This window comes from Monodon monoceros, unplaced genomic scaffold (assembly GCF_005190385.1).
Source record: "Monodon monoceros isolate NGI ecotype Baffin Bay Population unplaced genomic scaffold, NGI_Narwhal_1 Super_Scaffold_6, whole genome shotgun sequence".
In the NCBI taxonomy this organism is placed as follows: Eukaryota; Metazoa; Chordata; class Mammalia; order Artiodactyla; family Monodontidae; genus Monodon; species Monodon monoceros.
The window spans coordinates 4,331,679-4,359,537 of record NW_021703783.1 but is presented as its reverse complement, the minus strand read 5'-3'; the positions used below and the strand labels follow the sequence as shown (position 1 = coordinate 4,359,537).

The 27,859-nt window shown below is 39.9% G+C and overlaps 1 protein-coding gene across 2 annotated transcripts in view; it reads left to right on the top strand.

Moving 5' to 3' along the window:
• The window catches only part of CUNH12orf4 (chromosome unknown C12orf4 homolog), a 36,624-nt gene extending 24,550 nt beyond the window's left edge, over positions 1–12,074 (top strand). Inside the window, exons 7-10 of one of the 2 annotated variants that reach the window (XM_029204134.1) lie at positions 269–471; positions 9,910–9,967; positions 10,671–10,738; positions 11,343–12,074. In XM_029204134.1, coding sequence (XP_029059967.1) covers positions 269–471; positions 9,910–9,967; positions 10,671–10,738; positions 11,343–11,435 — 422 coding nt within the window. In that variant the 3' untranslated portion in view covers positions 11,436–12,074. The remainder of the gene's footprint in view (positions 1–268; positions 472–9,909; positions 9,968–10,670; positions 10,739–11,342) is intronic. The other variant, XM_029204133.1, reaches the window with a different exon arrangement.
• The last annotated feature ends 15,785 nt before the right edge of the window (positions 12,075–27,859 follow it).

The window sequence follows — 27,859 nt, the reverse complement described above, 5'->3', positions numbered from 1 at the left end:
TACTCGTTTGACCTACTTACGAGTAAATAAGCTTGGTGGTCTCTTCATACCAATTTAGGAACCTAAGGTAAATTTGGCCTCTCTTTTCATCACCCGTCTTTCCAAGAATGAAGGAGCACTAATTATATTTGCTTCCTGAGTCCAACACAGGTTCCCGATAACACCTCTGCTGGTTCAGCACATTGGCTGCCACTACAGTTGTTTACGAAGCCCACTGATAAGTGTGACTTATGCATTTGAAAGTCATGATTGTATCTGCTGTTCACAGGAGAATTTTACATTACTCGGCATTCTAATCTCTCAGAAATACATGTTGCTTTCCATCTCTGTGTGGACGACAACGTGAAATCGGGAAACATCACTGCTCGGGACCCTGCCATTATGGGTCTCCGAAACATACTCAAGGTTTGCTGCACCCATGACATCACAACCATAAGTATTCCTCTCCTGCTGGTGCATGATATGTCAGAGGTAAGCAGACAGAAGAATACCAACGTTTTCTGAAAATGTTAAAATATTGTATAATAATAATAATCCACTTTACATTTTAAAAGCTGTTTAACTAATGAGGCTTTGCATCTCCTATCTGCATCTCCTATATGTCATCAATAGAATTGAGTGACATATAACATAAACAGTGAATAATCCTTAACCAAATACGTTCAAAAGAATTCTAGCATTATCCTATAGTAGGTAAACTAGAAAGCCAGACTTCTTTTTAGCTTTGGATAAGGCATGTGCCCCTAATCCTCCCCCTCCTCATCTGTTTTTGTCTTAAGTAGCTTTAGATTCACCTCCACATTTGTATTTGGCTTCGGCTAACATTAAAATTAGTAGGCATTAATAGGCAATAGAAAGAGAAGCTAGATGATGGGAAGAAGCCAGCCTCATTTTGACATTGTCTCAAGGATGCTCTTGGTATAATACAAGTACTGGCTTCTATGACCAAAATATGGCATAATCATTCATTCATTTTATGATGTACTGAACTTTATTTTACATTTTTAATTTAAAAATCTCTTTCCACGGCTGTTTGCTTTCTCTCCTGCTTTCGTCCCTTACCTACATAAAAACCAGTTAGAAGGGATAAGTTGTAGAAATAATACAGAGACTAAAAATTCAACTTCAGATAGTCTGGAGGAGCAAAGCAGCCTCAAAACAAACGGGTGCAGGCAAGTCCTTCTGGGAGAGCCAGTGGCCAACGTGGTGAAGGACCCATGTCAGCAACATGGTGCCTGCTTGTTTTGAGTGGCACTTTTTTAAAAAGCAAAATGGCTGACTGGCAAGTACAGCTTGTGAAAGGAAGGAAGTTTGATCATCGATTATTAAAAGTTGTTTACCAAAATAATAGAAGTGTATAAATACTGTATCGTAAAGTGCAGGGTAAAAGATCTGATACTGTACTTTTTAGAGTGACTCAGTCCCCAGTTAGACTCATCACATTATAGGACACCTCATTTTAAATGCAATACTCTATATAAACACACACACAAAAATCAATTCCATATAAGACAGGATGATTTTAAATGGTTTCCCACTTAGAATTCATTTGTATTTTTACCAGACACACTATCGTTTTGATTAAAAGAATTCTGGCTCAATCAGATGCAAGCTGCATCAAACTTTTTAATTTCTCAGCCTCAGTCATACCTAATAACGGCATTAGGAGAGATTGACCAACATGTTTTGTTTTGTTTTATTTTTCCCACTGTAGCTTTATAAAGTTTTAGTCCCATCAAGCATTTTTAGCCATTGTTAGCGTCACTAACTAGTCCATCTATAAAAGAGTCTTTGGGGAGTGACAAAGAAAGTTTGTGATGAATTCCAGCCACACGGAAACATCCGAACATTCCTGCAGCTGGACTCCTGGTTAACCAGTTTATAAAAATGGTTGTATGTAGGTGGGAAACAACCTCAAAAACAGTGTTTCCAAAAGTCACTAAGTTCGGATTTACTTCCAGACATCTGATACTATAGCGTGCCCTCTCCCACAGTGTCACAAAGGTTACATGTTTTAAATTGGGACAGCCAGCTGCAGAACATTAAGTCTGTTTCCAGAGTGTCCATTTTAATTCATGAAAGTATATTGAGCCACGATCCTCCCATTGGTCGTATTTAAACATCCATTCAGGTCAAGAAGTTTATCCTACAAACTCAGACAACACTGCACAGGATATAGAGGCAGTATTTGTCTTAGCTTTCGTGCAAGGATCCCAAAGCGTTTCGGTTCTTGTTTTCTTCCTGTAACAGACTTGCCAGACTCTCAGTTACCATATTGCAGTGTGTGCAAGGTAATGATGACAGTGTCGGAAACAGTCCATGTCCCAGCGTCGGTAAAAACAGCTGTAGAAATGAATTGCAGTTTAAAAAAACAGGAAAGGAAAAAATAATCTATCGGCAAGAAGGAAGACATCCTGCTCTTACCAGTTTTATCTCTGTAGATCTTTGTGATCTGAAGACACTGTCATCCTGGAGTTCAGTCTAACCTGATAGACGGGGAGTGAACCTGCAGGTCACGAATCCTGAGTTCCTGACCTTTCCTTTTGTTTGTGCTGTTAACTTGTTGAATCATTTGGGACTGAAGGGTTTTAGTTGTTATAATTGTTGTGGTTGATGCAGATGTTGTTCTTAACCTTTTATTAGCATATAATACACATAAAGAAAAGCACACATAAATATACAGCTCACATTTTCGCCAACTGAACACCAACATCACCAACGCCCAGATGATGAAACAGAACGTCACCAGCAAGCACCCCAGCATCGCCCTGTGCTCCCGTCCCATCGCTTAACCCACATTCCCTCCGTCCACAAGGGTAACCACTGTTTTCACTTTGAAAAGCATAGGTTAGTTAGGTGTGTTTTTGTAATTTATGTGGGTGGAATCCTGTTGTACGTACTCCCGTATCTGGCTTCTTTCACTCAGCATTGTGTGTGTGAAATTTATCCATAGTACTGTTTGAGGTTGTAGATTGCTCATTCTCATCGTTACGTAGCGTTCCATTGCATGACTGGACCACAGTTGTTTAGTCATTCTACTATTTGTGAACATTCGGGTGGTTTCCAGGTTTTGATCATTGCGACGAATGTTGCTGTGAACATTCTAGAACATATGTTTTGGCATTTCTGTTGGATACACACTTAGGGGTGGAATGGGTAGACGGTAGGCCAGGCACCCGTTTAGCTTTGGTAGATCCAGTCAAATAGTTTCCCAAAGCGATGGTTGAATGTAAAAAACGAGAAAGCCAGACTGCTGTTGCTCACCTTCTGATGATGCTCATGAAACCGGTTAACGTGAGCGTTCAGGAACCTCTGACGCACAAGCTTGAGATAAAGGGTAGTCTTGCAATTTCCCTCAGGGCTGCATAAACCCAGGAAATAATTCTTATATCTGCCGTCTACGACACACCGTGAAGACCTAAAAGCGTATACCAGTTAATCACCTCTGCAGTTCAGCCTTACTCTAGCTGGAAGGTTCAGGTTGGGTAGTCAAAGTGCGGCCACTAACTTTAGATACAAGATATTGTCTGCGATCATAATTAGAACTGGCATCCTCATTTCAGTTTCACAGGTTTAGAATTTACTCTGTGTGTGCCGTGCCCACTTATCCTCTAAAGTATAGCCACCGGGCCCAGTTTCCTGCCTCATTTCCAAAGTCTGAAGTGTTTCACATGATCCGTTCAGCTTCTTCAATGGATTTCTTTCACATGTACTCTCACAGATGTGACGCTAAGATTTAGTCACTTGGCTGTTAGTTAGAACTCATGATCAAAAGCGTTCTGTGCTTACCTGACCCACTGTGTTGTAGACGCCGCCTACTGTATAATATATACTAAGGGTTACTTCCAGAAGAGAGCTCCTTACAGGACTACAGGCCACATCCCACGATGACACCCAGTAAATCGTGTCTTCTTGTGACCTTGTTGACTTCAAAAGCTTGCGGTTTAGAGTCCTCAAAGCCATTCTTTTTAGGCACTGCTTTCGATCAGAGAACAAATGACAGGGGTGCTTGGGATGGAGCCCCTGTGTGGGCAAATGGGGGTTTTAAAAACCACCTGGGTGTGTATTTGTGCAGGTGCCTGCAGCTTTCTAGTTTCCTTTCTGATCCACCTGCTGCTAAGTAGCGCTAAGCGAAGGTAAACAGAATGTGAGAGTGTTCATATCATGTGAAAATTAAATTGTCTGTCACTTCGAAGGTATCCTGGGATCCTGCCCGGAGCTGGTATTTTGGTGTGTTCTCTATATAGCACTGATGAAACTTTGCGTTAATTCACATCATTCTGAAGAGTTCGTATTAATTTGGCTCATAGATATTTGCTCTAGACCACGCTATTAACCACACATACCAAAAGCAAGAAAGCAAGCTACTGAGGGATAAAAGGGGATGATCTTTGGAGAAGTGGGGCAGTGAAGGGACTTGATTTTCTCCATCTACTTTTGGTCAAACCACTAGAACTATCCCTGTTCTAACTTGTGCTTCAGTCTTTCATCATTTCCATCATGATCCTGACTTTAATACAGTGGGATCATATGTATTCTGTATGTTGATGTTGAAGGCTGGCCCTTCGGAAGCTCTGTGCTCACACTGCACAATGGCTGTCCTCATGTAAGTAGTGCTTAGCCTTGGCCTTAGCCTGAGATGTCTCAAAGGCTAATCGTAGATGACAATAAATTACAGATAAGACAAGCTACTGTCAGATAATGCTTTTTTATACGTAAAAACAAGTGCTTTATTATAATAGTATGAATAGTAATAATTCCTTGATTCTGATTATTTCCGTGGTATTTCGAAAAAATGTTATGTTTTAGAGTAGCACTTTAAAGTGATGCAAATACTCAGTTATACTTTAGCACTTATTCCCACATACGATCCTTCAATAAAATGTTTAATGCAAGTGAAGGGTAAGTAAATAAAACACCACTAATGAAAACCAGCAGAAACAACGAAACCTAAAAACAGATGCACAAAGACTTTTGAGGCACTGGAATTGTGAGACACGGACCATAAAATAGTTGATTACTGTGTTTAAAGAGCTTGAAGACAAGCTTAAAATGCCTTCAAGTAAAAAGATGCTGTGAAAAATGACCTAGCAACTACAAAATTGAGTTTTTAGTTACTGAAAGAAATTTAAAAGACCTAAATAAATAGATATACTATGTTCATTGGTTGGAAGACTCAGTACTGTTATCTGTTCTCTTCAAACTGATCTATAGATTTAAATCCCAGTCAAAATCCTTATAAGGTGATTTTAGAGATAAAGCTAATTCTAAAATTTATATGAAATACACAGGACCTAAAACAGTCAAAACAATTTTGAAATAGAACAAAGTTGGGGAACTTACAGCAATTGATTTCTAGGCTTACAAGCTTAGCAAGCTACAATAACCAGTGCAGTGTGACATTGGCAAAAGAATAGACTGTGGATCAAAGGAACAGAATAAAGAATCCAGAAATAAATCCGTGCATATATGGTCATTTGATTTACAGCAGAGATACCAAGGCAGTTCAGTGTGAGAAAGTGTAATGTTTCCAACCAGTGGTGTTGGAAAAATTGGGTATTTATACAGGAAAACAACAACAACAACAACAAAACAAACCTTGAGCTTTACCTCACAATCATACATAAAAATTAAGTTAAAATGGATCATAGACCTAAGCCAAAAAAGCTAATAGTATAAAACCTCTAAGGAAAACACAAAAGAAAATCCTGGTATCAGATTAAGCAGAGATTTGTTAAGACACCAAAAAAACGTAAACCGTAAAAGAAAAGCTTAATAAATTGTACTTCATTAAAATTTAAAACCTTTCTCATCAAAAGATACTGTTAAGAAAATGAAAAAATGCAGGTCTCAGACTGTCACATGACCTTGAGTGGTTCACTCTACCTTTCTCAGTGTCCTTTTTAGTTTATAAAAGTTGTTTTTTGTGAGATACAAATTATGTATATTGTAAAGTTCTGTGTAAATGTAAGACATTATAATTGTAGTTTTCAGAGCTATCAGCATTTCCTCTTAGCCGCAGGTAGGTATTTCTTAGTCACCTTGCTCCCTCTGTACATTTTTTTAAACTAGGCAGAAATAAGACAAAAGACAAAAACTTGTCACTCCATGCATATGTGTACTCCCGTAAGGCACCGTGGCTCTCTTATAACAGCCTTGTCAGTTACAAGGAAATATTCTTCCTGAACTTTGAAGCTAAGACGTATTATAAACTTAATTTAAACATCAGGCAATTCTACTAGTCATTTTTATAAGCGTCCAGAGTCTTGGAAAAGAGGATTCTTTACTTTTTAGCCCTTTTGGCAACTAGACCCCTTTTATTTATCAATCTTAAAAGTATCTTGGACACAAAAAAGTAGTTTCCTGGGAATTCCCTGCAGTTCAGTGGTTAGGACTCTGCACTTTCCTGCTGAGGGCCCGGGTTTGACCCCTGGTCGGGGAAGTAAGATCCCGCATGCCGCGAGGCACAGCCAAAAAGAAAAAGAAAACAAAGTAGTTTCCTCTCAAAGCCTAATTCTAGCTACAGAGAAAGTCACTTTCTTTTTAAATTTCCATGGATAATAAATGGTTCACTCACTCAACCTGTATGCCTGAGCATCTGTATGCTCAGTGTTGCAGGAGGCATCATCATAAAGGTAATAAAGGTAAATAAAAAGTGGTTCCTGCCCTTAGAGAGCACACACCTTAATAAAGAAGACATAGATCCCATCTCCCTACCTGTTCCTCTACCACCGCCCCCCCCCGGAAAAAAAAAGACAGAGTAAAATGTGATCATGGAGATAAAACAAAAACAAAGTACTCTGGGAGTTCAGAGACACCATTTGTAGCTGGGGAACTGGGAAGTACTTCATGAAGGAGAGGACGGTTAGGGAGGGAAGAGCAGGTTTCAACAGATGGGAAGAATGGGGAGGGCATTCTAGGCAGAAGAAATGGCTGATTTGAGTTAATAATAAGGTGTCAATAGTAGTTCAGGGTTTTTTTCTGGTTTTTAAGTAATTTGTTTATAGTACTGCATTTACAAAGAGAATAGTTCACCCAGTAGAAAGAATAAAAATGTATTTGGGGTTTTATTTTTAACTGACTGCAAATAGAAATCCTTTAGTGACATCATGGCAATTTGACAGTTATGATTAAGTTCAATAAAAGTACATGGGGTACTTGCAAGATCAGATTCTAGCTGCTGCTTTCTAACAGCCTCTGATTCATCTGGCTCCTTAAATGATACGGGCTAAAGCCCTTATTTGGTGGGGAAACATTTCCAAAATGAACTTCTAGGTTCTCCTTAATAATTTTCTCCTGTCAATTGTTAAAAATAGGACTTTCTGTTTCTGTGTCTGTGTGTGTGTTGGTTATTTCACCGAAGTGTCATCACCCGAATTCCTATAACTTCATAATTGTGATTTTACAATGTAGAAAAAAATTCAGTTGTTGTAGTCTGCTATTGCTTTAGGTGTACATATTGCTGAAAACCCAAAGTAGATTAGAATTGCTGAAGGATTTTTCTGCCATTGTTTGATGTAGTCTGGTTTCTTTATTCCTTTTTAAAAAATTTTATTGAAGTATAGTTGATTTACAGTGTTGTGTTTAATTTCTGTTATATAGCAAAGTGACTGTTATACATATATTTACATTTTTTTCATATTCTTTCCCATTATGGCTTATCACAGGATATTGAATATGGTTCCCTGTGCTAAACAGTAGGACCTTGTTGTTTATCCATCCTATATGTAATCGTTTGCATCTGCTAATCCCAAACTCCCAATCCTTCCTTCCCCCGACCCACTCCCCCTTGGCAACCACAAGTCTGTTCTCTATGTCTGTTAGTCTGTTTTTGTTTTGTAGATAAGTTCATTTGTGTCGTATGTTCCCTTTATTCTTGATAGGTACGTGGACAGCCTCACTTCTAGTGCTCTACTAATATAAGATGTTAACAGGGGAAACTGAGTGTGGGAGTGTATGGCAATTCTCTGTACCATTTTCATAATTTTTCTGTCAACCTAAAACTGTTTCAAAACATAAATCCTATTTTTTAAAAGCCATCAGGGTGATACTGTTTTGGATCTATTAAATTAGTAAGTATGTTAAATAATCTTTTAAATAATATTTAAGTGTCCAAATGCTGGTGGACAATATGATGAAATTGGATGATGCATACATTGCTAATGGCTAATGTAAATTGATATTACCTTTTAGGGAAAAACTTGAATTTTATTTCACTAATCTATAGGAGTAAGTATCCCAGGAAATTATTCAAAAAACAAGACATCTATAGATGTAGATACACACATGCGTCATATACATAAATATGTCCACTGCAATGTTATTAACAAAAAGGGGAAATTGAGTTATAAGAGGCCATTTTAAATAAATTATGATGCATTAACTCAATAAAACAGCAGTTTTTAAATTGTGTTCTGAAGATACCCCCAGGATGCTAGCCCCTTCTGGGGGTCAGCAAGACTAAAAATATTTTCATGATAATACTAAGACACTCTGTGCCTTTTGCATTCTCATTCTTGCATGAGCGTCACTGAGTTCTTCCCGAGGCTGTATGATCACACAGCAGATTGATGCAGAGGCAGATGTGAGAGTCCAGATGTCTTCCGTGAGGCCAGGCATTAATGAGATTTGTAGATATGTAAGGCATTGCCCTTCTTCTCACTCAGATTTTTTTTGTTTTGGAAAATAAAGTAACTTTACATTTTTTAAAAATATGTTACATTAACGTATGGTGGGTTTATCGTTTTTAAATGAAATTAAAATTTTCTCAGTTTTAATTTCTAATGCAATAAATATCAGGAGACATAATCCACATGGACAAAAGCTCAGTGCGGTCCTCAGTGATTTTCAAGAGTGTAAAAAAGATCCTGAAGGATCACCATAATGAATTAATAAACATATTTTATTGTTACAGTTACAAAGACTTGCAGCATGGGAAAGTAATTCGATAATAGTGAAAAGAAGTAGAATTTAAAATGGCACAATCGCTGATCACGACCACAGAAAAGTATAAATGTGTGGGTTGGTTGGTTCGCGGCACGCACGTGTTCACGTGGTCAAGGGTTAGGAAGGAGCGTCCAAAAAAGAGCTCATTGGTTTGTTAGGTGGCTGGGATAGGGCGCTTGTTTGTTTCTGGTACTTTGTAATAACATGTTATACACAGAAAACATTTTTTTTAAATTTAAATTTATTTATTTATTTTTGGCTGCATTGGGTCTTCATTGCTGCGTGCGGGCTTTCTCTAGTTGCGGCAAGCGGAGGCTGGTCTTTGTTGCGGTACGAGGGCTTCTCACTGAGGTGGCTTCTCGTTGCGGAGCACGGGCTCTAGGCGCGTGGGCTTCAGTAGTTGTGACTCGCGGGCTCAGTAGTTGTGGCTCATGAGCTCAAGAGCACAGTCTCAGTAGTTGCGGCACACGGGCTTAGTTGCTCTGTGGCATGTTGGATCTTCCCAGACCAGGGATAGAATCCGTGTCCCCTGCATTGACAGGCAGATTCTTAACCACTGCGCCACCAGGGAAGCCCCAAGGAAAACATTTTGATGCATTGCTTATTCAAATATTGTACAATTTAATAGAATTATTCATGCTAACATATTGAGAGAAGTAGGTGGAGTTCCTATGTCACATATACTTGTCTTTAGAGTTAATTATGTAGAGAGTTTTAAGGGAATGTTCATTTTTAAAATTATACTGACTAGGCTAATTCAGTTAGTTTGCATTCCACAAGTATAGTCTAACAGCTGGAACAGGTTACATGCCTAAAAACCAGAGGAAATCTAGCTGAAATTAGCTAATGGTTGCGTGTAAGTGGATGGTCAACATTATAGATAAATTAAGATCTGACCGTATATATATTTTTTTCTTTTTTACAAAGTTCAGTTAAAAACATTTGTTTTGTTTCTGTTTTTAGGAAATGACTATACCGTGGTGCTTAAGGAGAGCAGAACTTGTGTTTAAGTGTGTCAAAGGTAAACACAACCTTATATTTAACAACAACGACCTATATTTCTTCCTTGAAAATATTGAAAGTAGAGCAAACCAGGAGAAAGAATTGTAGCAGTTACCCCTGTCATCTGGTGCCTCAGTTAAATGGTTTAACAAGCACATATTTCATAGCGGCTTTTTTATCTACCTTTCTCCAATCAAAAAATAAAATCTCCAGCCCTCTTTTTTTGGGCCGTGTCACACGGCCTGCAGGATCTCAGTTCCCTGACCAGGGGTTGAACCCGGGTCACAGGAGTGAAAGCCTGTAATCCTAACCACTAGGCCACCAGGGAACTCCCTCCAGACCTCTTGAAATGTGAGAATATTTGGACATTGATGGAGCTTACTCTCTGTTACCTTTTATTTTCTTGAAAAGAAAATAGAACCACGTGTTTAATTAATCTTTAATAACCTGTTTTGGCTTCATTGTGTGGAGGCAAAATAGGACTTAAGAAATGATCATTACAAGTATTTTGACGGAACTATGTGAAACCTCTCTGGCCTGGAGAAATAAGGATTGCAGAAGTTTATCTGGCCTTCAGGCTTAACCTTTCCTACAGGCAAGTAGCTACCTAAAAAGTCAAGACGTGCAGCTCCACGATGAAAATTCAGTTTATTTTCAATAAAGGACTGGTAGGTTTGAAGACCAGAACTAATAATTCAGCAAAGTCTGTTGTTCTATTTTAGGTTTCATGATGGAAATGGCTTCATGGGACGGAGGAATTTCTAGGACAGTGCAATTTCTGGTACCACAGGTGTGTTATCTGGATAGCTCTCACCCCAGTTCAGTCTCTGTTGTGATATTCCTCGCAGACATAGCTAGGCACACTGCCGTAAACTCAAAATAGCATAAGAAAATGCTAGCAGCTTTCTGTGTTTTAAGGGGAGAAGTGTTTGCATGCCATCAAGGCACTTAGTTTACTGTCAAAGATGTTAGTATCTGCCACTCAGGGGATCTTTGATTAAACCCCAAAGCTGAATGTAACTCATCTTTCCTCCCCCGCCCCACATTTATGTTATATCGATTCATAAAGAAGGACATGAGCAGAGGATGATTCCGTGTTCTATGTAAAATTTAGCAAAACTTATCACTGAATGCACTACAGTTATCTAGGGGTTTTTCTGGTAATCAGACTTATTATTTGACAGAAATAGCATAGGTTCTCAGAGGCTGGATCCAGAGAAATAGCCCTGCCCACAGCTGTGCAGTTAAATCAGCTCTGAAAGATAGTGTTCACATATTACACTCCATGTCTAGAACTATTGCCATTACTTCCATGTTTTAAAATACTTAAACATTTTTTTAAACCAGTGATGACTTAACAAGTGCAAACTGTTTTTTTTCTTACCTCTTAACAGAGCATTTCTGAAGAAATGTTTTACCAGCTTAGTAACATGCTTCCCCAGATCTTCCGAGTATCGTCAACACTCACCCTGACATCCAAGCACTAAACCCCCTAGATTGGTATCTAGCAGAAGAGGATGCGTAAACTATCCAGGAACTTGAGATGTGCTGGGATTCTGTCAAGCAAAAGATGCCCAGAAAGAGGACTTGCCACCCAGGCCACGAATCAAATCATGATAAACATCTGTTAAACGTTCCAAAATCCACATGCCGTACAGACTAGTACTCAGCCCCTTACTTATACAGTTATTCTTTTCTTTTTTCACACACACACACACACACACACACACACTGTATTTTATTTTTACAAGAGATAAACTGACACCAAGCATTTTAAATGGATGACCACAACAAAAGCAACAATGACTGCAATTACCAAACACGAAACACACTCACACCGTGTCATAATAGTGACATTCAGTCCAGGAATCCTCCACTGTAACAGCTCCTTTACTCTGCAGTGAAAATTGATTTGTATATTTTTTGCCTCTGAGTCCTTGTGGGATTTTTTTTTCTTTCTTCAAACAGAAGGTCACAAAAATTATAATCATCGCCATCAGTTCACTAGTCCCATGTAATTGATTTTTTTTTCATCTTGATCTTTTGTTAGCACTTTTATGAATTCATCAGTTTTCCATTAGAGCTCTGAACATGCTTATTCATTCAGTTCAGCAGTAGAGTCAGTTACCAGAAACCTGTGCTTGTCAGAGTCTTTTCCATGAATTCCCTGAAGATGAAACCCTTTTATAGGAACGTATTTGCAAAAGCATCAGAGTGCACCCAGAACTGTCTGGGAATGACAAAAGCCTTAAAAATGACCACGGTTAAAGATTTGATGAAAGTTCATTATAATGCATTTGACAAGGAAATTTAGTTATTTGAGATACACATTTTAAAGTAATAACTAGAATTATGACTTACAACATTATACCAGAACATATAAGATTTTTAGAAATTTCATGTAATGTCTGAAACATTTATATTAACATATTTCCAGACAAATAACCCAAAGAAAGTTTAGTATTAGTTGTTTTGTTTGTTTGTTTGCTTTTTATACTGCAGGTTCTTATTAGTCATCAGTTGTATACACATCAGTGTATACATGTCAATCCCAATCGCCCGATTCAGCACACCCCCATCCCCACCCCACCGTGGTTTTCCCCCCTTGGTGTCCATACGTTTGTTCTCTACATCTGTGTCTCAAAATCTGCCTTGCAAACCGGTTCATCTGTACCATTTTTTTAGGTTCCACTTATATGCGTTAATATACGATATTTGTTTTTCTCTTTCTGACTTACTTCACTGTGTATGACAGTCTCTAGATCCATCCACGTCTCAACAAATGACTCAATTTCATTCTTTTTTATGGCCGCATAATATTCCATTGTATATATGTACCACAACTTCTTTATCCATTTGTCTGTCGATGGGCATTTAGGTTGCTTCCATGACCTGGCTATTGTAAATAATGCTGCAATGAACATTGGGGTGCATGTGTCTTTTTGAATTATGGTTTTCTCTGGGTATATGCCCAGTAATGGGATTGCTGGATCATATGGTAATTCTATTTTTAGTTTTTTAAGGAACCTCCATTCTGTTCTCCATAGTGGCTGTATCAATTTACATTCCCACCAACAGTGCAAGAGGGTTTCCTTTTCTCCACACCCTCTCCAGCATTTGTTGTTTGTAGAATTTTTGATGATGCCCATTCTAACTAGTGTGAGATGATACCTCATTATAGTTTTGATTTACATTTCTCTAATAATGAGTGATGTTGAGCAGCTGTTCATGTGATTCTTGTCCATCTGTAAGTCTTCTTTGGAGAAATGTCTATTTAGGTCTTCTGCCCATTTTTGGATTGGGTTGTTTGTTTCCTTAATATTGAGCTGCATGCGCTGTTTATATTTTTTGGAGATTAATCCTTTGTCTATTGATTTGTTTGCGAATATTTTCTCCCATTCTGAGGGTTACCTTTTCATCTTGTTTATGGTTTCCTTTGCTGTGCAAAAGCTTTGAAGTTTCATTAGGTCCCATTTGTTTATTTTTGTTTTTATTTCCATTACTCTAGGAAGTGGATCAAAAAAGATCTTGCTGTGATTTATGTCAAAGAGTGTTCTATGTTTTTCCCTAAGAGTTTTATACTGTATGGTCTTACATTTAGGTCTCTAATCCATTTTGAGTTTATTTTTGTGTATGGTGTTAGGGAGTGTTCTAATTTCATTCTTTTACATGTAGCTGTCCAGTTTTCCCAGCACCACTTATTGAAGACACTGTCTTTTCTCCATTGTGTATCTTTGCCTCCTTTGTCATAGATTAGTTGACCATAGGTGTGTGGGTTTATCTCTGGGCTTTCTGTCTTGTTCCATTGATCTATGTTTCTGTTTTTGTGCCAGTACCATATTATCTTGATTACTGTAGCTTTGTAGTATAGTCTGAAGTCACGGAGTCTGATTCCTCCAGTTTCGTTTTTTTCCCTCAAGACTGCTTTGGCTATTCGGGGTCTTTTGTGTCTCCATACAAATTTTAAGGTTTTTTTGTTCTAGTTCTGTAAAAAATGCCATTGGTAATTTGATGGGGATTGCATTGATTCTGTAGATTGCTTTGGGTAGTATAGTCATTTTCACAATGTTGATTCTTCCAATCCAAGAACATGGTATATCTCTCCATCTGTTGGTATCATCTTTAATTTCTTTCATCAGTGTCATAGTTTTCTGCATACAGGTCTTTTGTTTCCCTAGGTAGGTTTATTCCTAGGTATTTTATTCTTTTTATTGCCGTGGTAAATGGGAGTGTTTCCATAATTTCTCTTTCAGATTTTTCATCATTAGTGTATAGGAATGCAAGAGATTTCTGTGCAATAATTTTGTATCCTGCAACTTTACCAAATTCATTGATTAGCTCTAGTAGTTTTCTGGTGGCATTTTTAGGATCCTCTTTGTATAGTATGTCATCTGCAAACAGTGACAGTTTTACTTCTTCTTTTCCAATTTGCATTTCTTTTATTTCTTTGTTTTCTCTGATTGCCGTGGCTAGGACTTCCAAAACTATGTTGAATAATAGTGGTGAGAGTGGGCATCCTTGTCTTGTTCCTGATCTTAGAGGTAATGCTTTCAGTTTTTCACCATTGAGAATGATGTTTCCCGTGGGTTTATCATATATGGCCTTTATTATGTGAGGAATGTTCCCTCTATGCCCACTTCCTGGAGAGTTTTTATCATAAATGGGTGTTGAATTTTGTCAAAAGCTTTTTCTGCATCTATTGCGATGATCATATGGTTTTTATTCTTCAGTTTGTTAATATGGTGTATCCCATTGATTGATTTGTGTATATTGAAGAATCCTTGCATCCCTGGGATAAATCCCACTTGATTGTGGTGTATGATCCTTTTAATATGTTGTTGAATTCTGTTTGCTAGTATTTTCTTGAGGATTTTTGTGTCTATATTCATCAGTGATATTGGTCTGTCATTTTCCTTTTTGTAGTATCTTTGTCTGGTTTTGGTATCAGCGTGATGGTGGCCTCATAGAATGAGTTTGGGAATGTTCCTTTGCAATTTTTTTGAAGAGTTTGAGAAAGATGAGTGTTAGCGCTTCTCTAAATGTGTGATAGAATTCACCTGTGAAGCCATCTGGTCCTGGACTTTTGTTTGTTGGAAGATTTTTAATCACAGTTTCAATTTCATTACTTGTGATTGGTCTGTTCATATTTTCTCTTTCTTCCTGGTTCAGTCTTGGAAGGTTATACCTTTCTAAGAACTTGTCCATTTCTTCCAGGTTGTCCATTTTATTGGCATAGAGTTGTTTGCAGTAGTCTCTTAGGATGCTTTGTATGTCTGTGCTGTCTGTTGTAACTTCTCCTCTTTCATTTCTAATTTTACTGATTTGAGTCCTCTCCCTCTTTTTCTTGATGAGTCTGGTAATGGTTTATCAGTTTTGTTTATCTTCTCAAAGAACCAGCTTTTAGTTTTATTGATCTTTGCTATTGTTTTCTTTGTTTCTATTTCATTTATTTCTGCTCTGATCTTTATGACTTCTTTCCTTCTGCTGACTTTGGGTTTTGTTTGTTCTTTCTCTAGTTCCTTTAGGTGTAAGGTTTGATTGTTTACTTGAAATTTTTCTTGTTTCTTGAGGTAGGCTTGTATAGCTATAAACTTCCCTCTTAGAACTGCTTTTGCTGCCTCCCTTAGGTTTTGGATCGTCGTGTTTTCATTGTCATTTGTCTCTAGGTATTTTTTGATTTCCTCTTTGATTTCTTCAGTGATCGCTTGGTTATTTAGTAACGTATTGTTTAGCCTCCATGTGTTTGTGTTTTTTTACGTTCTTTTCCCTGTAATTCATTTCTAATCTCATAGCATTGTGGTCAGATAAGGTGCGTGATATGATTTCAATTTTCTTAAATTTACTGAGCCTTGATTTGTGACCCAAGATGTGATCTGTCCTGGAGAATGTTCCATGCACACTTGAGAAGAAAGTGTAATCTGCTGTTTCTGGATGGAATGTCCTATAAATATCAATTAAATCTATCTGGTCTATTGTGTCATTTAAAGCTTCTGTTTCCTTATTTATTTTTATTTTGGATGATCTGTCCATTGGGGTAAGTGAGGTGTTAAAGTCCCCCACTATTATTGTGTTATTGTCGACTTCCTCTTTTATAGCTGTTAGCAGTTGCCTTATGTATTGAGTTGCTCCTATATTGGGTGCATATATATTTATAATTGTTATATCTTCTTCTTGGATTGATCCCTTGATCATGATGTAGGGTCCTTCCTTGTTGCTTGTAGCATTCTTTGTTTTAAAGTCTATTTTATCTGATATGAGTATAGCTACTTCAGCTTTCTTTTGATTTCCATTTGCATGGAATATCTTTTTCCATCCCCTCACTTTCAGTCTGTATGTGTCCCTAGATCTGAAGTGGGTCTCTTGTAGACAGCATATAGATGGGTCTTGTTTTTGTATCCATTCAGCAAGCCTGTGTCTTTGCTTGGAGCATTTAATCCATTCATGTTTAAGGTAATTATCGATATGTATGTTCCTATGGCCATTTTCTTAATTGTTTTGGGTTTGTTTTTGTAGATCCTTTTCTTCTTTTGTGTTTCCCACTTAGAGAAGTTCCTTTTGCATTTGTTGTAGAGCTGGTTTGGTGGTGCTGAATTCTCTTAGCTTTTGCTTGTCTGTAAAGCTTTTGATTTCTCCATCAAATCTGAATGAGATCCTTGCCGGGTAGAGTAATCTTGGTTGTAGGTTCTTCCCTTTCATCTCTTTAAGTGTATCATGCCACTCCCTTCAGGCTAGCAGAGTTTCTGCTGAGAAATCAGCTGTTAACCTTATGGGAGTTCCCTTGTGTGTTATTTGTCATTTTTCCCTTGCTGCTTTCAATAATTTTTCTTTAATTTTTGCCAGTTTGATTACTATGTGTCTTGGCGTGTTTCTCCTTGGGTTTATCCTCTCTGGGACTCTCTGTGCTTCCTGGACTTGGGTGGCTATTTCCTTTCCCATGTTAGGGAAGTTTTCGACTATAATCTCTTCAAAGATTTTCTCAGGTCCTTTCTCTTTCTCTTCTCCTTCTGGGACCCCTATAATGCGAATGTTGTTGCATTTAATGTTGTCCCAGAGGTCTCTGCTGTGTTCATTTGTCTTCATTCTTTTTTCTTTATTCTTTTCCACAGCAGTGGATTCCACCATTCTGTCTTCCAGGTCACTTATCTGCTCTTCTGTCTCAGTTAATCTGCTATTGATTCCTTCTAGTGTAGTTTTCATTTCAGTTATTGTATTGTTCATCTCTGTTTGTTTGTTCTTTAATTCTTCTAGGTCTTTGCTAAACATTTCTTGCATCTTCTCAATCTTTGCCTCCATTGTTTTTCCGAGGTCCTGGATCATCTTCACTATCATTATTCTGAATTCTTTTTCTGGAAGGTTGCCTATCTCCACTTCATTTAGTTGTTTTTCTGGGGTTTTATCTTGTTCCTTCATCTGGTACATAGCCCTCTGCCTTTTCATCTTGTCTATCTTTCTGTGACTGTGGTTTTTGTTCCACAGGCTGCAGGATTGTAGTTCTTCTTTCTTCTTCTCTCTGCCCTCTGGTGGATGAGGCTATCTAAGAGGCTTGATGGGAGGGACTGGTGGTGGGTAGAGCTGGGTGTTGCTCTGGTGGGCAGAGCTCAGTAAAACTTTAATCCACTTGACTGTTGATGGGTGGGACTGGGTTCCCTCCCTGTTGGTTGTTTGGCCTGAGGCAACCCAACACTGGAGCCTACCCGGGCTCTTTGTTGGGGCTAATGGCAGACTCTGGGAGAGCTCATGCCAAGGAGTACTTCCCAGAACTTCTGCTGCCAGTGTCCTTGTCCAAGAGGTGAGACACAGCCCCCATCCCCGCCTCTGCAGGAGACCCTCCAACACTGGCAGGTAGGTCTGGTTCAGTCTCCCCTGGGGTCACTGCTCCTTCCCCTGGGTCCCGATGCACATACTACTTTGTGTGTGCCCTCCAAGAGTGGAGTCTCTGTTTCCCCCAGTCCTGTCAACGTCCTGCAATCAATTCCCGCTATGCTTCAAAGTCTGATTCTCTAGGAATTCCTCTTCCCGTTGCCGGACGCCCAGGTTGGGAAGCCTGACATGGGGCTCAGAACCTTCACTCCAGTGGGTGGACTTCTGTGGCATAAGTGTTCTCCAGTCTGTGAGTCACCCACCCAGCAGTTATGGGATTTGATTTTACTGTGATTGCGCCCCTCCTACCGTCTCATTGCGGCTTCTCCTTTGTCTTTGGATGTGGGGTATCTTTTTTGGTGAGTTCCAGTGTCTTCCTTTCGATGATTGTTCAGCAGTTCGTTGTGATTCTGGTGTTCTCTCAAGAGGGAGTGAGCGCATGTCCTTCTACTCCGCCATCTTGGTTCCTTTCCTCTATACAGTTATTCTTAAAGTCTCTTTATGAAAAAAAAGTGTCCTTTTTTCCTACCATTATGTCCTATCTGTGAATATTCGTGAGTCAAAACTTCCTATGTGTCACACACAGATACTAGGTGTAGGAGACTATTCACTACAATTTCATGGAGATATTTGACTTTTCCAAAAGATTTGAATCATTCCAGGTACAAGGCTTAATTAACAATACAAATAAAACCTTCCCTCTACCTTATTTTCCAATTAAATTTAAAAAATTACAAAGCAGTGAAATATACATTGCAAGTATGGATTTCCTGTGATAATCTTTTTATAGAAGTGTATGAGACAAATGTGACTGTTTTAAATCCCTCCCTTTCAAAAACTTGCTTTTAAGGTACTCTTTCTAAGATTTTATAAGAGTCAAAAAAGGACTTTGGATTCTTTACCCCTGTCTCATCTTCCCTTTGTGACCTTGCCCTTGTCTATTAATAACGTTTCGTGGACTGGGTAAGTAGTGTGCCTATGTGCGGGCCTGGTGGAAGTTGGTCTAAAGCAGCAACTGGCAGTGTTTTAGTGACACTGAGTCAACATGGTGATGATCAGACAGTGGGGAGCATCTTTATTTCTGCTTACTGCGCTCTCAGCTTCCTTAATCCTTTGGCTTCCTGCGTTACTTGGCCGATAACTGTGTCCCCGTTTCTGTCTCTGCTGTTTTGCCACCTTTTCCACTGTCTTTCCTTGTAGAACTACATTCTCAGATGCTCCCTATCCCATCTAGAACATATTTGCTATAAGTAGTGACTATAACGAATAAAGGCATCTACAAAAGCAATAGTTTCATCCAATCCAAATTGTATGCAGATTGTAACTGGCCAGCAGACTGAACTGGAGGACGTCTGACATCATCACAAGATGGTCTGTCTTGATTCCAAGAAACAAAAAGCACTCTATTAGTATGCCTAAATGTAATAACTTACGGAAACTCCTTTGGCACAGAAAAAACTTTCTCATAGAATGTGTCTTGATTTTCTACTCAAGGAAACAACTGTCCAGTAACAACCCTAAGGAGAACACCACTCCAGACTGGGTCCATTACTCACTAACACTTTCCACATCCTTTTCCAAAGAGCCTGGTGATCCCACCAAGAACAAGGTAGGTGCTCTGTCCTCGGAGCAAGAAGTTGTCTTCTGAGCATGAATGCTACCATTGCAACTGCTTCTAATGCAAAGCCAGGTAGACAGACAGAAAACTGGGCTGTGCAAGACCAGGGTCAGAGACTGTCAGGGTTTGTACTATGACAGGTCAAGTTGAAGTGGGTGTAGTATGATCAAAAGATGTTCAGTTTATGCCTGTTCAATAAATTAGGAGTTTGGGATTAGCAGATACAAACTACTATATATAATATAAAATAGATAACAAGGTCCGGTTACCTACAGTACAGGGGACTATAGTCAATATCTTGTAATAAACTATAATGGAAAAGGATCTGAAAAAGTATGTATCTGAATCACTTTGCTGTACACCAGAAACTAACACAACATTGTGAATCAACGATACTTCAGTAAAATTAAATTAAAAAAAAATTTTTAGTAAATGAATAAAAGGCATTCAAAAAGAGGAGAATGTTTTCACAGAATTCCTGTAACTAAGTATAAAGCCAACAGCTTGAAGGGTGCAGTCAGGTGCAGGGATAAAGCTTCATTCACAAAAGGTGGGTGAGAGCTGCTACCCAGCTCTTCATTTGTCACCTCAAGTCTGTTTTATTAGGTTTTATTAGGTATTAAGTGGCAGCTTTCACAGCAGGGCAATTTAAAGGTACCATTTGGCCTATGAAATCAAAATAAATGTATTAGGTATCTGTTTTTCACATGGTGCTGTATTGTGAAATATACAGAAGTGGTAAGACTGGAAAAAATCAGGCTATGGTGTTATATACAATTTTTATGAAGACACACCAAACACTAAGCCGATAACAAATACATAATTTACATACTTTAAAATACTAAATGGTAAAGATTTTAGATGAAGTCTGTAGCTTTGTATTTGGACTGAGAAGGATGAGATTAAGACTATTTCCCTGAGTGTTCTAGAAGCCTTCTTGGATGGGAGTGGTCTCAGACATTCCAAGAATAATGTGAAGAAGATGGCTTGGCCGGCTGAGAAGAGAAGGGGCATCCTCGGTGTCGGGTCCAGATGCGAGCAGGAGTAGATAAAGGAGGCGGGATACACAGCCCGGATGGTGAAGAAGCTGATCGCAAGAGCCTTCTGCGGATACCAGGCAGGGCCCAGGCCTTCGTGCAGACATTGGTGAAGACTGTCTCACTGAGCGTCAGGTTCTCTATTTGTACAAACAGTTAAGCATTCCTGCGACAGACAACAAGGTCCTCAAGGCTTTAAAAACACACTTTGGAAATGAGGCAGGCACTGAGCCTGAGGTCTCCAGTCCCTACTGCCCTTTCCTCCCCTGCCCCCATTTCTGTTCTCAAAGCACAAAACCCAGCGAGGCTGTAACCTTGCCTCGATGGGGAAGGGTGGCACCAGCTGTTCCTCGGAATGACATTGCAATGGGAATGGAAGAAATGCATGAAAAGGAATTTCAAGAGAAACACAACTTAGGTTGCCTGGGTGCTGGCAGATCTCTTACTGGCACAGTACATGCTGTCTGTGTCACTGCAGTTGGATCCTGGCTGATTCTCACAAGAAGAAAAAATGTTCCACAAAGGAAAGGTGAATTCACGGAAAGATTCCTGTTCAAGAGGCCTTCGGGAGAATCAGCAGAGCCGTGTTGAAAGAGCGAAGAAAGTTGAAAGAGTGGCTCCTCAGGCCTGTTCTCCAGCTTCTAGGTGAAGGAGTTTGCTTCTGTTACTTAGTTTTCCCATTTAGGTGAAATTGGACTGCTTTGCCTAAAAGAAGTCAGGGCAGTGTAAAAATCCTTATCATTATTTAGAAATAATAAACAATATTTTATAACACCTATTTACAGAAAGTTCCATGAGTTCAGAACCATTTAGATGGATGGTTTTCTATCCTTGAACCATCAAAGAACCTTTCCATTATCTCCCCCCATATTTCCCTGAAATGTTCTGAAAACTTTCCCTTAGCAAACAATTTGAGCAGTTACCTGTTTTTCACTCATCAAAGACATGTCTGTGGAGCTGAGAGACAGATGGTATCATGGCGTAGGATTATCACTGTACAGGGGCTTCCCTGGTGGCGCAGAGGTTAAGAATCCACCTGCCAATGCAGGGGACACGGATTTGAGCCCTGGTCCAGGAAGATCCCACATGCCGCGGAGCAACTAAGCCCGTGCACCGTAACTACTGAGCCTGTGCTCTAGAGCCCGTGTGCCACAACTACTGAGCCTGCGTGCCACAACTACTGAAGCCCGTGCTCCTAGAGCCCGTGCTGCAAAAAGAGGAGCCACACCGTAATGAGAAACCCACGCACCGCAACGAACAGTAGCCCCCTCTCGCCGCAACTAGAGAAAGCCCGCGCGCAGCAATGAAGACCCAACATAGCCAAAAGTAAAATAAATAAATAAAATACTGATGAATTACAAAAAAAAAAAATTATCACTCTATAGTTCCAGGCAGGTTCACAAAATCAAAAACAAAACCTTGCCATTTTATGTTAACCTGTGAAGCCTTGTCCTAGTGAAATGTATTTTTGGAAATATTTTTTTTCAATAGCTCAGTGACATATTTAAGACAACTCTAAGGACCACAAATTCCAGAAACCTCAAGGTGGGAAACACAGCTTTAGAAGGAAATGTTTACATGAGAATATGTTACAAAGGGAGGGTGGAGTAAGGACCACGTAGCGGCAGATTGACCTGAGTCCCGTTCAATACACAGCAAGTGTTTGCCGAGTTTCTTCTGTACACGAAGGCACAGAGCTGAGCAAGATGCAGCCTCTGGAAAGCTGTACAAAGGAGATGGACTTGAGGAGCTATTTGATTAAAGTAAGAAGATTTAGACTTTTCTGTGGCCTGTGATGCTGACAGTCTCTCACGACCAGAACAAAATCCCAACTAAAGCCCGGGAATGGATGGGTAGCCTCCTGAGGTTCCTTGCAGGACTAACACGTGAGGTCCTGTTCCATATGCACAGCTACAGTTACTACTACTGCTGCTTTTCCTGTCTTCCCAGAAGAAGCAGAGTTCCTCCCGTGTCCGAGTCTGAGAACTGGCTCAACTTCATGCTACATGCAGTGAATCCTCACTCATCGTGGCCTCTACGTTTGCAAATTCTCCTGCTTGCTAAAATGTATTTGTAGCTCCAAAATAATAAAGCATTTACAAAAGCAATAGTCTCATCACCTCCAAGTTGCGTGGATATTGTAACCGACCCTCAGGATGAAAGGGGGGCCCTTTGGCACCGTCTTGGGCATCATTTGTGCACATGCACAGAGCAGCGGAAAACTGAGTTGCCGGACACACACACACTCCCAGCTGAGAGAAGAAGGGTGACCCTCCACCTTCCGGTCTCAGCTCCACTAACATAAACAAGTGTCCTTTTCAAGGTCTATTTCCTGCCACATTTTTTACATTTTTGTGCTTTTTCTTGGTGATTTTGCTGTTTAAAATGCCCCCCAAGTGTAGTGCTGAAAGGCTATCTGGGGTTCGTAAGTGCAAGGGAGGTGTGCTGTGCCTTATGGAGAAATACAGGTGTTACGTGAGCTCTGTCCACTTAGGCATCAGTTGCGGCACGGCTGGTCGTGGGTTCAATGTTAATGAGTCAACAACCTGTATTAAATAAGGAGTCTCTAGAAAGGAACACACATAAGAAAGGTTATGTATTGACTGGCAATGAAAATGTGATGAGAGGCTTGCAGGATTTGCTAACTCAGGGTCCACAGCACCAGAGTCGACTGTCTGCCTGTGTTCTCTCGCAGGCAGGAGAGCATGACGAGCTCTCTGTGGATGCCTTTGGCACATAGAGAATGAAACCGAGAACACAGTACCCAAGAAGCACGCAGATCCTTTCTGGAGATGTCGAGGGATGCAGCAGAAACCGTGCAGTTTCGGTGTGACACCTGTGTTAGTGGGTCTCTCCCTCCCTCTGTGCTCTCTTCTGCTTTCTCTCCTTCTTTCCTTTTCTTTCTTTATGGTGAGGTCCTGGTTCCTTGTTATCTGCTCCTCTGTGCTCAAAACTCCCAGCGTGACAGTCCGACATCAGAGATGGGAACCCAGTTAAACAAATCTGCCTCAAAGACTGCCTCCCTGATTTACTTGCTATGGCTTGTCCCCAGGCGTATTAGCTACCCTCGGAAGCGTGTTTCCTCAGCTGTAAGCTAGGAAGCATTAATAATAGTATCTACCTCACTTAGTAGGTGGGAGGATTAAAGAAGAAAGCGCACACGACCTGGCGTATAATCGTTCTATAAATATGTGCTGCTATTATCCTTCCTTCCTTTCTTCCTTCCTGTCTGACCTTTCTCCTCTTTTCCTTCTTTCCTTTCACTGGATTGTAGGGACACGAAGTCACTTACCTCACTGTGTCCTGAGGCAGCGTGCAGCCCAGTTGAGTTGGGACGAGAACTCAGGGTAACTCGCAGGACCAGTCCGCACACAGGAAGGTACACAGTCAGTGCAGAGTGCGATGCACATAGTTGGCTGTGGACGTCAAAACAGAAACACGAGCAATGCGTTGGGCCGAGAGGGCTGTTGAGCCCCTTGGGAGCAGACGGCCTGGCCCTTTCTCTCTCTGGCATGGAGTGCGTATCCCCTGGAGCTTTCGTCCCTCTCGATGGGCAAGCGCAGATCTCCTGGCAGACACACAACGCCACCTGTGCCAGGAGTGGCAACAAATTCAAAGGGCGGGGGGGCAGGTGAGAGTGTCAGGAGGAAGTCACAGGGTAGGCGACTGACCCTGTATTTGATGGAGCAGGAAGGACTCTCACATTTTTATCGGGTGAATCTGGATTTTGGACGTAACGATAGTATGAAGTAGTTCGGAGGTTTAAAGTCCGCTGCCCCCGGAGCAGGAGCATAGAATTTGCCCCTGTGATGCTTTCTTCCCTGGTTCGTCCCTGAGGATCTCCTGTCCGTGAGCTGATCAGCTGTGTGCTCTTGTGCAGATGACTCACTGAGGCCAGAGGATTAAATACTGGCAAAGGATTCAGTTCCAGGACGGCTAGGGAAGACGTCCCGGGGATGAGAGAAGAGAATGTGAACTCAGAAATCCCTGGTCCACTCCCTCGGCTCTGCGTGTGGTGACGGTGAAGTAGGGAGGGGGCAAGAGGGCAAGTTCATCTCTTTGTTCTTTTCTAAAACCCTCTAGGCCACCTTGTCTGGTGTAGCACATTGGACATTTACTCTTCTGTGTAAATTTTCTTTTATTGTGAAATACTTCACACATACAGAGAAGCTAGGAGAATTAGATAACAAATCCTCATTTCTCTACTACCTATATGCAATCTTAACATTTTGCTGTGTTGGCTTCGGGTCTCTCTTAAGACGTAAAACATCAAAGACACAGTTGAACCCTTGTCCCTTTTGCCCCTCCTGCATTCTGTGCTCCTCCTAGGTCAGCTATTTCTCAGTAACAAACCACCTGGAAACTTAGTGGCCGAAACAATAAGCCCTGTTACTCCTCATGACTCCTTGGTCACCTCGGCTGCTCTGGTCTTACCTGGGCTCAGTCTTCAGATCCGCTTCAGTAGGTCAGGTGGGTGGCTCTGATGATCTTGGCTTGTCTCTCTCAGGTGGTTGGAGGTCAGCTGGCTGTAGGCTGGAATAGGCTGACCTCAGCTGGGACACCTGGACTGTCCTTCACTGGGTCTCCTCCTGCAGGAGGCTGGCCCCAACTTGCTCACGTGCGTCAGTAGTTCGGAAAAGACAGAGGGATCGTGCGATGCCTCTGAGGCCTAGACTCAGAACTGACACACATCACTTGTATACCACATTCCGTTGGTTAAAGCAAGTCCCAAAGCCATCGCATATTCTAGGAGTGAGGTAATAGGCTCCCTGTTTTGATGAGAAGTGCTACTAAAGTCCCATAGCAAAAAGCATGGACACAGGGTGGGGAGGAAATGTGGGAATATTTCTGCTACCAATGTATCAGTCTTTCCTCAGTAGTGATTGCCGTCTTAACTTTGATGTTCTTCATTCTCCTGGGTTTATTTATAGTTTCAGTGCATATCTGTATAGTGTACATCCATGTCTATATAGTGTAGCCATAAAACGTGTCGTATTGAGATGTGCCGACGGTGTCATACTGAAAGCATTATCTCCTGCATGTCACTCAACAACTTGCTTTTGTTAAACCCCATATCATGCTTTTGAGATTTAACCATACTGATACAGATAGGGCCACTTCATTCATTTTAGCTGCTATATACTACTTTTGAGTACTCTGAATTATATGCTTACGGCCCAGTTTGTTTATTTGTTTATTCTCCTCTTGATGGACAGTGAGACGCTTTGCATTGTGCATGCACGTTAGCTTCTCCAGGGTGTGTCTCTGTGAGTGGAATTGGTGGATTCTAGAGTATTAACAACTTCGAATTTGTTAGTTCCAAATTTAACTCCAAAGTGTTTGTCCCAAATAACCCTCCCACTGAGAGCATATGAACACTCCTTTTTTCCTCCATATCCTTGTAGAAACCAGGCAAGAACTTCCAGCAATTTTAATTTTTGCCATTCCAGTAAGAAATAGTGCCATTTGGTTTTGCATTTCTGTTGTCACTGGTGATGTTGTGTAGCATAGCATGTTTGTTGGCCATTTTGATTTCCCTGGTAATGAACTGTTTGAATAATTTTTGAGGAACCTCCAGACTGTTTTCCACAGTGACTGCACCTGTTTACATTCTCACCAACCGTGCACAAGGGTTCCCTTTTCTACACATCTTTGTCAACACTTGTTGTCTCTTGTCTTTTTGATAGTAGCCATTCTAACAGGTGTGAAGTGATATCTCATTGCACTTTTGATTTGCATTTCCCTGATTATTAGTGATATTGAGCATCTTTTCATGTACCTATTGGTATGTCTTTGGAAAAATGCCTATTCAGTTCCTCTGCCAATTTTTTAATTGAGTTGTTTCTTTGTTTGTTTGTTTTTGTTATTGAGTTGTATGAGTTCCTTATATATTTTGGATATTAACCCCTTATCAGATACATGATTTGCAAATATTTTCTCCCATTCCATACATAGGTTGCATTTTCATTTTGTTGATGGTTTCCTTTGCTATGCAGAAGCTCTTTAGTTTGGAATAGTCCCACTTGTTTATTTTTGCTTTTGTTGCCTTTCTTTTAGTGTCAAATCCAAAAAATCATTGCTAAGGCCAATGTCAAGGAGCTTATGCCATACGTTTTCTTCTAGGAGTTTTATGGTTTCAGGCCTTAACATTCAAGTCTTTAATACATTTTGAGTTGAATTTTGTGAGTGGTTTAAGATGAAGGTTCAGTTTTATTCTTTTGCTTATGACTGTCCAGTTTTTCCAACACCATTTATTGAAGAGCCTGTCCTTTCCCCATTATATATCCTTGGCTCATTTGTCATAAATTAATTGACCATTTGTGTGTGGATCTATTTCTGGGCTCTCTATTCTGTTTCACTATTTTATGCCAATACTATACTCTTCTGAGTACTATGGCTTTGTAATGTAGTTTGATCAAGAACTGTGATGCCTCCAGTCTTATTCTTTCTCAAGATTGCTTTTGCTATTCAGAGACTTTTGTGGTTCAATACAAATTTTAAAATTATTTTTTCTATTTCTGAGAAAAATGCTGTTGGAATCTTGACAGAAGACTACATTGAATCTGTAGACTGCTTTGGGTAGTATGGAATTTTAATAATATTAATTCTTCCAATCCTTGAGCACAGAATATCTGTTTATTTATTTGTATCTTCTTCAGTTTCTTGCATCAGTGTCTTAGAGTTTTCAGTGTAGAGATCCTTCACCTTCTTGGTTAAATTTATTCCTAGATATTTTATTCTTTTTGATGTAATTGTAAATGGGATTCTTTGCTTAATTTCTCTTCCTGATAGTTTGTTGTTAGTGTGTAGAAATACAAATGATTTTTATATTGATTTTGTATCCTGCACCTTTACCAAATTTGTCTCTTGGTTCTAACTTTTTTGGTGGACTCTACAGTTTTTTAACATATAATACTATGTCATCTGCAAATAGAGACAATTTTACTTTTTTTTTTCTTATTTGGACACCTTATTTTTTTTCCGGCCTAATTGCTCTGGCCAGGACTTCCAGTGCTATGTTAAATAAAGGTGGCAAGAGCAGGCATCCTTGTCTTGTTCGTGGTCTTAGAGGAAGAGCTTTCAGCTTTTCACCATTGAATATAATGTTAGCTGTGGGCTTGACATGTATGCCTTTTTTGCATCTATTGAGACGATCAAATGATTTTTATCTTTCATTTTGTTAATGCAGTCTATCATGTTGATTGATTTGTGGATGTTGAACCATCTTTTCATCCCTTCAATAAATCCCACTTGATCATGGTGTATGATCCTTTTTATGCATTCCAGTTTGCTAATAATTTGTTGAGGATTTTTGCATCTGTGTTCGTCAAGGATATTGGTCTGTAATTTCCTTTTCTGATTTGTTATCAGGATAATGTTGGCCTCATAAGATGAG